Source organism: Malaya genurostris, chromosome 2, assembly GCF_030247185.1.
Source record: "Malaya genurostris strain Urasoe2022 chromosome 2, Malgen_1.1, whole genome shotgun sequence".
Classification (NCBI taxonomy): Eukaryota; Metazoa; Arthropoda; class Insecta; order Diptera; family Culicidae; genus Malaya; species Malaya genurostris.
In genome coordinates, this window is record NC_080571.1 from 81828737 (window position 1) to 81844457 (window position 15721).

The 15721-nt window shown below is 36.1% G+C and overlaps 1 protein-coding gene across 4 annotated transcripts in view; it reads right to left on the bottom strand.

Moving 5' to 3' along the window:
• Positions 1-15721, bottom strand: part of LOC131430940 (calcium uptake protein 3, mitochondrial) — a 229629-nt gene that overhangs the window by 34494 nt on the left and 179414 nt on the right. For 2 of the 4 annotated variants that reach the window (XM_058596240.1, XM_058596238.1), the window contains exons 2-6: positions 7043-7181; positions 6484-6594; positions 6266-6313; positions 6119-6201; positions 5735-5797 (exon numbers count right to left, since the gene is read on the bottom strand). In XM_058596240.1, coding sequence (XP_058452223.1) covers positions 5735-5797; positions 6119-6201; positions 6266-6313; positions 6484-6594; positions 7043-7181 — 444 coding nt within the window. The remainder of the gene's footprint in view (positions 1-5734; positions 5798-6118; positions 6202-6265; positions 6314-6483; positions 6595-7042; positions 7182-15721) is intronic. The other 2 variants (XM_058596241.1, XM_058596239.1) reach the window with 1 other exon arrangement.

A 15721-nucleotide genomic window follows, 5' to 3' on the forward strand; every position in this document is an offset into this window, starting at 1 on the left:
TAATCATCATTTCGTTGAAAGCCATTTCACTGAAAGCTATTCTGCAGATTGGGCTCATTTCATCGAATGCACAGTGGGGAAAAATGGACCGAAAACGCGACGATTTTTTTTGGAGGCATGATGACCACCAAGCTCTTTTTTGGTCAGTAAAATCGATTCCACGTGTTTAGAAGGACCGCACGAAACTAGTTCATGCTCATTTTACCCCATGTATTTTTTGTATTCAAAATATATTTAGTATTTTTGTATTCAAGCTTAACTACATAAAATAAAACCGAAGTACTCACAAAACTTCTGTGATCCAATTAAATACAATAGTAATAACAATACTAGCCTGTTTAACCTCAATTTATTTGATAAATCGTATTTCTGGTTAAACTTTCTTTCACATGCCGAAAGGAGGCTGATTGCGGCTAATTTAAATCGAATAATATTACCACAGATAACAGATATACAGGCTCGAACAAAATTTTTCCAAATCCTGTGTAAATTTCAAATTTGCTACTCGACTATACGCTGCGATCTTTCAAAACGTTCCACTATAATAATTTTATCACTTTTCACGCGAATTCCCTAAGTGTTATTTATTTCCATGGCGCATAAATCACATGATAATTCGATCGGAATAAAACTATAATAAAATTGCCATTTTAACCAACAGCAAAACAATCCAACGTGAAGTGAATTGCACTCAAAATTGTGGCTCATGTGAAAGCGGCACCCAAATCGTGGTGGCACCTTGTGTCGATCGTGGTGACATTTGCAAGTGTTCGTCACGCTGATTGAGCAAATTTTACACACAGTTCATATGTGAGCCTGTATATCTGTTATCTGTGATATTACAAAGAAAGCTTCATAAAGTAGAGGACAGCACGCATCTAGTTAAACCGTTTTACCCCAATTTATTCTTCGGTAATATGAACCAATATTGATAGGCCATATTGGATCTACTTCTGAATTGTAAACCTAAATTCAACATAAAATTATGTTTGTGGATAAATTGAGGTAAAACAGTGTAGCGCGATTCACGCGATCTTAGAAACTATCTGTTAACTTTTTTTTTGAGGTTATATGCGAAACATAGAACTGTCTTGCTTAACCCAAATTGGTCCAGCTACCGATCAGTAGAACTTATTTTTCTGTAAATTCATGGAAGAAGATGATTTGGGGTAAAACAGAATACAGTAATTTGCGATAGTTCTTATTAAAAACAATACCGTTTTCGTTTTTGAACCTACACGCGGGCGACTCTGACTCCGAGGAAAAAGAACACGTGGTACGCGCCCCAAACAACAACTCATAAAAAAAGAAAAAAATAAACAAACTCGCATGAATGCGTGGTGCAACCCGAGAAAATTTTTAGAGCAAAACTACGCGATTGGAGTCCGATCTAGAGTGACCTCAGGTTGCTAAAACAAACATATCAAACGTTGTTTGGGCGACTCTGGGTCAGCTTTCGGGCTACTCTGATCAATAAACGAAAACGGCATTAGTCTTCGAAGTAAAATCAGAAAAAGAGAAAATGGGTTGCCCCGCGACGATTCGACTACTGGTTTTGGTATTTATCAAGAAAGATATTTGAATCTCACCTAAAAATGGTATGTCTCTAACGAATCTTCTAAAGTAACTAAGTACCTGGAGGTAGCGCATAATGGTACAATTTGCGTTTGTATGAATAAAGTTTTATTACCCAAAGCTATAAAATATCCCCCCCTACATAGGACACGGGGCTAAACGTCCCATTAGTTCTTAATTTTTGTGTGAAGCTTTATAGTCTGGTTTAGCTCCGCGGTGTCAGTAATATTGGATTTTGGGTTGTCCACTTCTGCGCGACTGTATATTTTCCAAATCACACATTGGGAATTTTAGCTGAAGGTTGAATCTACACAACGGTAGAGATAACTTGGGAAAAACCTAGTTGAAATAGATGTTTTTTTTTCAATTTCCAAAAAGTGTTGGGTTTAGCCCCGATCTCCCCTATAATATGAAAACTTTTTTCACTAGATATTTGAGTCAATTATAAAATGGATAATTTCTAACAAACGACTATATAATCAAAAATTTCGTCGGGGACTCCACCTATAATTTTTTTAATTCCTAAAAATATTCATTGTTTTCGAGTAGTCTTTAATTTAGTCCTATATAGTATAGATTTTATGCAAATGCAAAATTTCGTCAAGCGGCTCTCGAGATGACTTCCAAACGAGAAGTATTTCAATAAAAAAATTCTGGGTGCGCTGGTGAATAATCCGGACCAGCTCAATAAATGGATCGCAAAACAATTGGGAATCGACAATTCGACCGTGCCCCGTGTGATACATTAGTTCAAGGGGAGCAATTCCAGGAATGAGTAGACGAAAAAGTGACAAAATCAGAATCGACCTTCTCCAATTTGGATGAAACTTTGCACATGGCATCAGTATGGCAAACCATAAGTTTTGAACCGATGCACAGTGATGCCAAGGTGGAAGAAATCTAAAAAATAAATTTATTTTTTTCCTGCACTATATTATTTTTTTTGAATTCTCAGATAAGCAAAGGATTACAGTTTAAAGTATAAAAGTTTCTGAATAAGAAATAATATATGGCGCAATGATGATGTTTTGCGATTAGAGTTCTACATAGGTAGGTAAGGGCTGCCACTGTTCAATAGTATTTGATTTTATAGCATTTTTTCTCTACTTTTCAAAAACCACTATGCGATCCTGCACATCTCTGCACTCTAAAGGTTATTTTCGATTGTTGGCGGGGTCGACAATAAAAATCACAAAGACAAGGGCTATACTTTTGTAAATAAAGTCGGTGCGAGTAAAATTTATATAAACGGCTATATGACAAATAAAAACAGAATATTTATAACATACATAACATAAAACACCTATAGAAATGTCGTTATATGAATCTATTTATAATATCAGGTGTTGGAATAAATTAGTAGCATTTTTTCTGCTAAGTTTCATGATTTTTAGTTAGAGTATCATTGCAGTACCGTTTTTCAAAGTATAGTCCATGGATATATACCACTTTGTGTCATCTTTCTGGTAAGACTCGGATGCCAGGCTTGAAAAATTTCTTTTCCTCAGATTCGACAAATGAATCGATCCAATTTTTGGTGGTGTCGTAGTTTTTGAAACTGACCTGACAAGTTATGCGCCATGGATTGGAGCAAATGGCAACCGTATTTGACAATGTCTGATAAAAAATTACAAAATAAAAGCTTTTACAACTTTCGAAACATGGAGTCTTGCATTGTCATGAAGCAAAAATACTATGCCATGAACATCTTCATATTGAGTTCGTTTTTCATGCAATGCTCTGTCCAAACGCAGCAAGTGTAATATGTATATGGAACCACTGATGGTGTTTCCAAATTTGAGTAGCTCATAATATATAGCGCCCAGTTGATTCCACCACATGCACTTTTTCTGTTGTCCGGAACTTTCTTGTAGTCCATATAAAAATTCCGAAATTTGAACCACGGAATCCACTTTATGCATGTTTGTTCAGCGTCATTTTTTCGTCATTTTTCATTTTACATAGTTTAATAAGATACTTTAACATAATAAAAACCCACTATTATTAGTAAAGCGGTAATATTCAACCATATTTTATTTGGTACTTGTGTTTGTGTTCTTTCATAAAGTCGAAAAACTAAAAAAATGCAAAATGCAGAGCATTTTCCGAAACTTAATATTTTTGTCAAAAACAGAAAAAAAAACTTTTTTTATTGTTACTCTTCCATCTTTAATCATAGTGCAATAAACTACATCAGTTGTATGTTACAACATATCAGAAAATAAAAATATTAAGACAAGCCCTTCTGGAGAAAATTGATGTTTTCAAGATATGAGGAAATAGTTTTTTTTTCTCAGTGTATTCATTTTCCACACAGGTTCAATCATTATTTGAAACAGTAATCCTCCTAATCAATCACGAAATAAATAAAAATACACAATTTAATTCATTTAAAAAGTCGCCATTTTCCGGTTTATAGCGATCGGTGCATCATGTCACTTGTAGGATGGATCGAATATTTTTTCATACATTGTCAAGATGGAAATATATTTAGAGACCTCAAATTATTAAAAAAAAATCATCCAGCTGACGTTTATCGACGTATTTATGGTTTTTGCCAACTTTTGTATGGAGTGGCATCACTGTGCGATGGATAGGTCAATCCGACTCACGACTGATTTTTAAAAAGGGCGTATGTATTTTTGCATATCACGAAAATTGCTTTTTTAAAATCGTTGTAACTCGGAAACCGTTAATTGTACAAAAATGGCGTTTAAGAAGAAGTTGTAAGAATCGATCGGGCACTCTAAAAAAAAATATACACTGAAAAAAAATTTGGTTTTTTCTCTCAATAATTACAAAATTGTCCGAAAAAGTTAAATAAAAAAAGCATGGTTTTAATTTATTTTTGATAATTTTGTTTTAAAGCTGTTATTAAAACCTACGTGCCTTTTGAAAAATGAAGAAGTTACAGCTAAAACAGTTTACGGGACTCGTTGTAATTCGGAAACCGTTCATCGTACAAAAATGGCGTCCAGTAAGAAGTTGTAGGGAATCAATAGGGCACACTAAAAAAATACACACTGAAAAAAAAATTTGATTTTTTTTCTCAAGAATTTCAAAATGAACCAAAAAAATTAAATTAAAAAAAAATCAGGGTTTCGTTTTTTTTTTTGATAATTAAGGACGTTTTACAATAAGATATCACGAAATGGAGAAATGGGGTAAAATAGTCACCAGAACGTTTCATGCGACCAGTGTAGGTTCTTCCATTCGGTTCTTCAGACTTTTTTTACATAATATAAGATAGTTTTCGTATGCTTTCAACGTGGTTCGCTTAAGACTCAAGGGTGAATTAGATGAAAATTTCACATATTGAAGGAACTGGGGTAAAATAGTCATCAAAACGTTTCGTGCGGCAAGTGTAGGTTCTCCCATTCGATTCTCCAGACTTTTTTACATAAGATAATCTAGATTGAGCAAACTTGCAAGAAGTTTTACCAAGATTTAAGGACGATTTACAGTAATGATTTCATGAAATGGAGGAATTGGGGTAAAATAGCCACCAAAACGTTTCGTGCGGCCAGTGTGGGTTCTTCCATTCGATTCTCCAGACTTTTTCACATGAAAGTATGCTATTCCAGAAAACCGCACTCGACTTCTTTTCCAGTTACAGAGCGAATGTTATAGGAAACCCCAAAACTGCTGTACATTTGGGGTAAAACGAGCAGGATTGCGATTCGTGCGGCCATTGTAAACCATTCCATTGAATTCCTTGGATATTTTTACATTAGTTCATGAGATACAGAATTCTTTGTGGGTTTTCATAGAATTTTTCCCACTGTGCATCGTTCGATTTAAGTTCATAAAATTATTACCGGAGAAGTTATGTTTTCTGCTGATTTTTCAAATTCTGAAGTAGCGAAGACGATGTGAAATCGTTAATCGCTCTGTGAGAGACAAATCATACGCGTTGATCTCAGAGTAAAGGAAGAGGTTTTTTCATCTTTATTAGGTGACAGTTAGAACAAAATGACACATTAGTGCCACTTGGTTGTTGAATGATCCTGCATAAATTCAAATGCGGCTCCAGGCAAGTGTTTGTTTAAAAGCTGTCGATTTCGTAGTAGACACAAACAAATAGCAGTTGCTACAGTGAGAACATATGTATGTGTGTTGTTCGTTAGTGAAGCAGCATACGAATATTGTTTGATCTCACAGCTTTTCTAGTCGCATCATCTAGGTCACGATCCTTGAGTGATCCTCCAAGTAGCTGACGAATCTGTTTAGAACGAAAGAAAATTGCGGTGGCGAAGGTGGTGGTGGTGGTTGTGGTGCAGATATGAGGCATGTGCCGAGGCAAAAACAAAACCACATTCGAACAGTACAGGAAAAGTAGAAAACGTCAAAAAACGAACGAAAAAAAAAAATAATTTAAAATATAATCAATAATAATTTGATGATACCTTAAAGAAAGAGATAAGTGTCCTGATTGGAATATTTTTTGACATCGAACAGCGATTGCAAACTTTGAATATTTTTTGTTCAATTTGAATACCGAATAAATTTGCTTAGTCAACGCGAAAACACGGTATTTACTTACCACTAGGAACTCATCTTTGTCCACGCGTTGATTTCCATCCGTATCGAACATGTTGAAGGCAATTCGGAATCCAGAATGTGGTTCTGAAACAAACATATTAATCTCTCGATATTTGGTTCAAGTTCACAAAATGGCAGCTTTACTTACTTGTTAGAACAGACAGCAAGAACAAGTACTCGGTATAAGATATGATTCCTGTAATGGGAAAACTCTTACAATTATTAATTTTCGAGGAACTTGGACTAGAAGTGACGCCGATAGCAATTCCCATATCTTCACCAACCTTTGTTGTGGCAAGGCAAATGTTTATGCCATTGAAGCCATAAAGCTCAAATCGAAAACTGATCCAATCATCAGATACTTACCCTTATCACGTAAACTGCGAAAGAGCTGCGATGATCCGTGCTTCAGCTGCGGTGTGCCGTCTTTCAGCTTTTGTACCTCGTCCGGAGTTAGCGCTTTTCGTTTGAGTCTTGCTACGAGTCGAAAGGTCCACGGAATCGGATACCGAAAACCAAAAATGAAAAAGTTTCATCAGTGATGGGCGGCACAGGAAAACAAAAACTAGCAAGTTATCTTTCGTTGGTGCGAGAAGCAAGTTGCGATTAGGTAACTTGTTTTCAGAAATTAAAAGTGTTATCTTTGCTGAGAGCCTCTGCCTTGGGCAGGGCAGAGACCCTCTGCAACGGTCATTTCAGCCAACAGTAATGGCTTCCAGATGGATGCCGGGGATGGGATTTGATAGTAAACTGTTCGGACGATTGCCGGCAGAACATTAAAAGGGGAAAATCCTTCTGTGGTAGCGCCTCAGGGCCGCGGCTGACCAGGACTGTGTTGTAGGTCCTTATCAGTTCGGCGCTTGACTCAATGCCGCCTGCGTAGGATAAAACAGTGTATTCTCATTCACATTCTCGTTTTGCTTACGTCTTGGCTCCTGTTCAACTACCGATTCCAAAAAGTCTTGCGGTGTCATGTAGATTTGACCGTCGAACTCGACCGAGGCGAACTTGATGAAGCGGCGTTCGCGGGCCGTTAGTTTTATGGCCTTATCGGTGACCTCATCCTGTGAAAAGGGAAAACGGAAAAAACGAAACGAAATTAGTTTTGGACTAGCTTGGATTTCTTTTCCGCACTGTTGGCTCGTAAATTAGACTAAAATTTGCAAACAGATGCTGATAATGCTTCTTCGGGATGAAGATGTAGGATATCGGGCATATTAGCAAGGTTCGCAAACAGAAGTCGATGACACATGCATTAGGTTATAAAAAATAAGTTCGATGTCCTCCAGAAGAACATATGGTGCTTCGTAATTAGTTTGGTTTATTCCGACCTCTAAGATTCTTCAGAGCGAAACTTGTATTATGAGTTGTTTGTTTAATGTTCCAGAGCTCGTGATTGTTTCCACATTGTTTAAAATTTCGAATCATTTTTTTCCAAATAGTTTTTTTTTGTTAGAAGAAAAAAAACATTTACTTCATAAACCAACATACATTAGACTGTCTTCGTCGAAGCATCTATTTTACATACTACAATAATTTAAGTTAAATTATTCTAAAAATAACAACTCATCATAATCACAAGAATGCATGTTGTTACATCTATTTTGCTATCCTTGAATAGAATATTGTTTTTTTTTGTATCTATTATTGAATATATTCCAAACAAAGGTAACAGGCATGATGCAATCAAGTCGAATCAGAGCTGCAAATTGTCAGTCATGTCAAATGACCTTGACAGACTGACTAAAATCATCCAATCGGTACGGTCAAAGTGTCTGTGAAATGAGATACTCGATAGTTCTATGACCAAGTATCTGTATACTCAGTCAAGGACAGGTGACGCATTTTGTTCCTTCTCTCATTCTTCTATTCCCTGCTGAAATAAACAAATAGAAGAGAGAATTCTTATATCCGTGCAACAACGATATTCTCAGCAAGTCAACAATATATAACATCATGACGATTTTAAAGAAAGGCGACACTTTTATCAATATTACTAGCTGACCCGTCGAACTTCATCTCGCCCGATTTTTTTTGAATTTATGTTTTTGGACAGTAGAATTGTCAAACGTCTTATGCTGTTAATGTATCTTTCCATTATTTTACTGATTACTTGGCTGCGATGAATTCATAAAAAAAAATTAAGAATATGTTAAAAGCTTTTGTTACGCAAAAATTAAGCGAATACACCGATCGCCATATCATCTTTTGAGTCAGTGCATCGAATAGCGATTGTTGATCTCTCTCAAACTATGGTTTCGACATATGGAATAAAGAGTGAAGCAAAAATAACTAAAATGACTACTTTAAATTGATTCCACAAATTTACAAAAGCTGCCCTCGCGACTTGTAGTTCGTCACTTCTCGCTAGTCTGGTGATATTATTTAATCGTGTTTGATGAATGTTCGTAGCGTGACAATCACAAGAAAAAATTTCGATTACCAATTTAGCGATAAAACTTTATTTTTACTTTTAATTTATGACTTCTAGTCAGTCAGTAATTATTTAGTAAATTTTTGACATATCAGAGACTCGGATGTTTCGCATCGCTAAGTTCGACTCCTCTGGTAGAAGGTAAAAGTTTAGATACGAGAAACCTTCTTCTTACTTAAATGAACCTTGTTACGTCGAATCTTTCCGCACTTTATCTTCAAATCTTCATATCTTTATCTTCTTACTTTCCCTTGAGTACTATGGTTCCACATTTTTCATATTCTTTCTTCTCTCACAATCTCTAGTTAGTTTAATATTGTTAAAAAAACCGGAAGACAAAATGAGTAATTCTTGGGCATTCGAAAATTCAAGTTACCATTCTTTTAAATATTGTGTCCATTAACTTTTACATGAACACTGCATTCGTTTAATAGTTTTATCAATAGTCGGCTCATAAGTCAACACCACATCATTTTGTTTAGTACCCCACTTACAATTAACGAATGGTGGAGTTCGGTACTGCGAATCTATATCAGAAAGTTTTATATGAAAATAATGTGCAATTCTTCTGTTATAGAGGAGTGAAGATGAGGAGTGATTGTACCAGTATTCAGCTTACACGGGAAAAAATCCGTTACTGCTGTCATGATTAGAAAATCATGAAACCAATCATTTAAACTTCTCATGAAACTATAAGCAATAAGTCTTCTCCCATGAAAATTAATCATGATCCGGAAATGCGTTACTTGAAGAATGTATTTCTTTCAAAACTCGTAACTCCAATTTTCTACCCTATATTACTTTGAATGTCTACACTGTAGTTATGTCTACACTGTATAACTGGTAATCAGTTTTTAAGAATAAACTATAATCATAAATGTTAGACATTTCAAATAAATTTAAAATAAAAATACATACCGGTCATATAATATTTATGTGCAATTATTTTCATGAAATGAGAAAGAAGGTTACGATTAGCTAGAATATTGCTAATTCGGACATTTGATAGCCTCAATGATTTCTTTTGTAATGGATAAATGACAATTTGCATAAAAAAAATTGTAAGAACTCGAACCCGCCACTAACTGCACTGAGTGGTATGAAATACAACTTAGAACGTAACATGAATGAGCAGAAATACGTACATGCTCAAACTTTGCACAGCCGGTGCGGGGTTAAGTTTTTAGTTCCACCTCTTTGGTATCATTCCGCAAGAGAACACTCCACAGACAATAGCCAATCCAATTTTGAATTAGCGAAAATTATATGACACTTGATATGGAGCTGGATATCAGCTTTTAGAGGCATTTTTTAATATTTATAATAAACTCAACAAAGCTGAAAATAATTTCGGTTTTCAATATTGATGTTTGTCTGGTTTACACGACACAAAAAAAACGAGTTTCAAATATTTTAACATTCGGTTTGAAATTTGGAAAATCCTCAATTTTTTTAAATTTATTTTTTTACGTTTCGACTCATCGGTTCAGTAGCAGTTTATATTGAACTGCTGAAGCCACCTAGCGGCCTTTTGCACCGAAGTGTTAGGTCTTTGCTGAAGTGCCGAAAGAAAGAAACTTGGTTGCCGATTCCTTGTTTATGTTGTACCGATAGGTAGCGCAATGCCAATGCACTGATGAGTCGAAGACAAAACTTAAAACTAATAAAACCCCTTCTTAATCCACCTAAAGTGTGTGATAATGTCTGTCTCATGCAATTTAAATAGTCAGTCAAGCCGATTTTGACTGCTTGCAGTCAAACTGCACAAGTTTGTGCAGATAAACTGGCTAATGTAATCGTACCTTAAGACTTTCAAACTCAATGTTTCATCTCCGAGAAATTTTGTTGCATTAAATCGTTTACATCACATACAACATTAACACATGGATCAATAAGTCCCGAGACTAACAATGGAAACAAAATTTTTTTTGCAACATTTTTTTTTATTCATCAACATAATCACCTTTTAGGGTGATACAATGGTTCCAACGTTTTTCCAATTTTTCAATACCATGTTTATAAAAAAATTTATCTTTCGCTTCAAAATAAGCTTCAGTTTCAGCGATGACCTCCTCATTTGAGCCAAATCTTTTTCCCTGGAGCATTTTTTTAAGATCAGCAAAGAGTCAGTAGTCACTGGGGACTAAATCTGGCGAGTATGGGGGGTGGGGAAGCAGATCAAAGCCCAATTCGTTCAATTTTGCCATTGTTTTCATCGACTTGTGGCAGGATGCATTGTCTTGATGAAAAAGGATTTTTTTCTCTGCATGTGCGCTTGCACGGTGTTTTTACCCATTAAAAAACAATGTTTTATCTAAACACGAAACTCGGTTTTTTTCCATTTTTTAAACAAACTACAAAACGACTTTACTCCAACCTCGATAACTCAGCTGTTTCTGGTCGGATCGACTTAAAATTTTGACCCGATTCAAGCAAAGGTTAGTACTCTAGAAAGACGTGGTTACTGGTTTACTACGAGCGCCATCTCTGCTTTTGTCTCGGGACTTATTGATCCATGTGTTACATCTCTCGAACCAGAAATGTTAGCCATAACCCTTCCACAATTAAATAGCAACAATTCCACAATTAAATAGCAACTTCAAAACGAGCTTTGAAAGTGTACACTCTGAAAAACCCTCACTTCAATGCTACGTGAAAACGTATGTGAGTTTTTTATACATAAAACTTTTCTTGTAATACGTATGTGAAGTATAAGTGACACATAATGAACTCATGAACTCTTAGTTCACATTTGTATCACGTAATCCTCACGTGATTTTTTTTGTAGATTCTATAGAATAATTTTGTGAAATTTACACGAAGTTCATTTAAATTGTACTCCAAAATTACTCTCAACTGATCTTACTTTTTAACCAGAATTTTATGTAATAGTTACAATTTTTTCATGTAATTGTTACTAAGTTCTAGATTGAATCTTGATAATGCACATTGGTATTAAAAACTAATAAATTACATATGTGCTTTCGTTAATCCACAGATAGAATTATTTCAGATTAGTATGATTCTACGGGTTGAGATGCATGTACTGCGATTGACGACAATTTTCGATGTACAGATTCCTTAGAAGATTGATGTGCTGGAAGACAATCTAGGGGATTTGCCTTTTGAACTGTAGAGAAGAAAAATTGAGTTGTGTTTCAGTTTCGTAATTTTCGTACACAGAATTCGCGTAATACCGATTGGCCATGCAAATAAGTTGTTGGTTTCGTAGAGCTAAGCCAGTTTCGGTTTCACTCGAATGAATTCGAACGCGACTCGTTTGCCACAAAATATTCAAATACGAATAGACAAAATGCCGTGGTTTCAATTCGTCAGTTTAATGTTGCGAATCAACCGTTCGAACACATTGAAAAAAGTTTAATCGAGTTCAAAAAAAAAAATATATTTTCGAATCTAAAGGAGAATTGCAATCGAATCATAAATTTGTGTTTTGAATAAAGCATTTAGAAAGCGTAGCAGTCATAGTAAAATGCTGTTTTTTTTCTTTCTTGCAAGCCTTCAAATATATGCGCAGTTCCAAGTATTCACTCATCAAATTCTACATCTATTAGGTACCTTATGGAAAATACGCCATGGGTAAACATGCTTTATTTTAAATAAAATGCATGATTTTACCAATGTAATAAATATGTAGACTATCGAAAACATGACAAATTGCAAGCAAAATGCAACATATTTTTCGCAGATACTATTGATCAGCGCGGTAGAATTTCATTTTCAATCGGATAATATAATCTGAAAATGAGATTTATGGTCACTGACCGTCAGCATATCCCTACTAATTCATTTGACTTTTACTGCCATTTTCAAGTGAAGCTCTCAGAATTAATCGTTAGTTGAATAATCGTATCTAGTCATTTGAAGTTTCGCTTGTTCAGTTTCAAGTGCCAAGTAGTTCAGCTACTTCATTGTCTTCACTCCTGGTAGTAAGCAAGTTCGAATGAATAGAATTATAAAGGAAGTAAAGTATTAAAAATGAAAACTGAAGGAGGAAACAATTAATTTATGTGTATTCTGTAATAAATATTTCAGCTATCTGGTTTGTCTTTGATCTATTATCATAAACCAATTCGACTGTTTACATGAACCTCATTTGAAGACCGCTCTCACGCTATTGAAAGAGATATTTTGTTACTTCAAGAGATCAACTGACGGTGGATAAATGAGCTTTGATTTGAAGAGAATCGATTGAATAACTGAATGCTGCCGGTTCGGTACGTCAGCGAACGTTGTGTGTGTTAGAGTGTGAAGTTTACCGCAGTAGAGAGATCGTCAATGTGTTCCACATTCAGTTTCAATTGAATTGAATGAAATTTTACTTCACTGCTACAGATCGGGCTGCTATTTTCAATGCTTTTGTTTGAAATTCAATTCCAAAATTTTATTTACTGACGTGAATAAAATTGATCTTGAGTACGATATTAATTTATTATGTTGCATTTGCCACATCTTTGATGCTTGGAATCTTCCTAGAAAATTACCTACGATGCCGACCCTTCTTTTGCACAAGGAACACGTTCGTACACATTCGAATGGCTTGTTCGCATTCGTTCGAAAAAATGCGTTCGTCGAATAGTCGATACGGGCGTAAACAAGCATGATGATACAAAATCAGCGAAAAAAAACAAGTCAAATAACAAATATTTTTAATTAAAACTTAAGCCTGTTCCAGAACTGATGGTTTCAAGTTAGATTGACGTTGTTCTTATGCATGTACGATTTTTGAAAGTGTGATTGATTCGAACGTAAGCGGTAATACGAATTTGGCACACTTTCGAACGTATCGCATACGGCCGCATACAAGAATGAGGGTGATAACATTAACTTTACGTTCGCCTCACGGTTTATGTTTGGTGACATTAGCAGTTCAATATGAATGGCTAATGCCCTGATGAGTAGAAGACGAAACGTAAAAATAAGAAAAAGTGACATGCACTTGGCACAAACATCTAATTGAATAAAACTTAGATGACGTGCTAGATAAAATTAAGTTTTATACTTTTGGGAGTCGTTGATAGAAAATATTTTATGCTCTACGCACATTATTTGATCTTTAGAAAATTTAGCTTTCAGGTTCAAAACGAATTTCGCTGTGCTACAATATCTTGCTATTCACTTGCGTAAAGAAGTTCAAAACCTGCAAAAACCGGTCATTTCTTCGTCTGAAAAAATTATCAATGATTAATGCTTTCAGCTGGTGGATAAAAAAGAAAGCAAATGCTGAGCTATCCAGCCAGATCTGCTGGACGTTGGCGAGATTTTAAATCCAGTCATCAAAATAAATTTTGCCCTCAGCTGCTGTGTCGTAAACCCGTAAGAACATCCTGTTGAGTTCGGTAAGTGAAATTTGCATTTTTCCTTCAATTACACGGCGCCACAGCGACATAAACCGGCACCGTAAATATTCTGCCTGCATTGCATGACTAAATCCCAAACGACGGAAACCTTGACATTGAAAGGTTCGTGATAAACGATCGATCGGACGCGGACACGGTTGCCTTCCGGCTCCCGCGGAACGGTAATCACTTGCTACTTTCGGCCACCAAGTAGCATCCTGGAAGTAAAAAAACATCAGCTTTATTTCGTTGCATTTCCAGCCGGAGTACCGTAGGGCAGCAGCTCCCCGTGTCTGAATCTGGTCTGGCTGCTGGATTGAAATGATTGAAAGTAAAATTAGCACCACCAGCAGCAAGCAATACTTCCAATCGCGATGCCTGAGATAAGACGAATTCTCGGCCTACCGGTTCCTCCGGTTTCGGATCTTGGGCCGGTTGCGTTAAGCTTCGTTATGAAACAATATTTCAACCTGTTCACTCGGGGTTCGCCGAAAGCTGAAATCTGGAAGAATATTTATCTAAGGAAAAGGAAGTAATGCGCACCATAAATCATGCTGCTCGAAGATTCCACAGGTTTTGAAGAAGTTTTTGGATGGCAGTAGATTAATTGATGCGATGAACAATTTGTTTCTGAAGAAGCGATTGTAAAATATACAAATTTTATTGTTCTTATAAAGCCTGACCGAGTTGCAATTCGTTTACATTAGCGTCGTTATTTTCCTTGCTCCTTTTTGTTTTCACCTTGCGTAGATCGCCGAGAATTCCGAAGAACGTCTAGTCAGATTAATAAGAAGATATTTCCGAAGTCACCATATCAATTCTAGGAATCATGTTCTATGCAAAATTCAAGATTCATGGGAAACTTTTGCATCTGTTCGAAAAGGCTGACCGGTAACAGAAATCAAACAGTGACCCTGTGATAAATCATTCCTAATTAACTGGTGTTGGAATAAGTTATCAACGTCCAAACTAAAATTGACTGTAGCCTGCCCTAGCAAAGGATTAGGATGATCGATCGCCTATCCGGCTGTGTGCACTCCTTTCGTTCCTAGTTCGATTTTTTTTTCGTTGTCTATCGTGGCCAAATATATTGCTTCCTTTACCTGCATCGCACTAACATAAATCTAAAGGATGTGCTCCTGGGAAAGATTCCACACTTACTTACGAGCTAGTTTCGATAGTTGAAGTGTGTTGTTGACTCGTCCTAATGGCTCAAAAACATCACGAAGTATCGATAAAGGTTCCGCTACACGCGCTCCCGAATGTCGTTAGCAACAGTGAAAAGAAATATTTTATCCGAGCAATTGAAATCCGTTCAAACGGGATTCTCAAATGGTCTCGTTATCTTCCTTAAATAAGCGTTTAACCCTTTGCCTGCCGGTTTGTCGCATGTCTCAAAATGGCATTGCAGCCGCACTAAATTGCACTTAAAACGTGCGTCGGAGACAAGTGCTCCATCCTTTTTGTGCGTCACGCAAAGAGAGGGTACCGCACCGAAGGGACAAATAGCTTTTATCCTAGGTACTAGATATATTGCATAGAGCTGCCGCGCAACTCGTATGTGTCAAAACCGATGCTCAACCAATATTTATGGGTATTGTTTTAAGTTTTGTTTCTTCTTCAGCGAAGAAGGCTTGTACAAACAGAGTTATCACATCGAGTGTAGTTTGTTTCACTTGAAGTGGATTCATTATATGACACAGCGTGAAATCTAGTACCCATGTCGCTGCATATATCTATGGTTACGATCAGTATCCTGGTAGAATTTAATTGTAGGGAGCTCGAACATGGTAAATTAAATTGGAATCATACA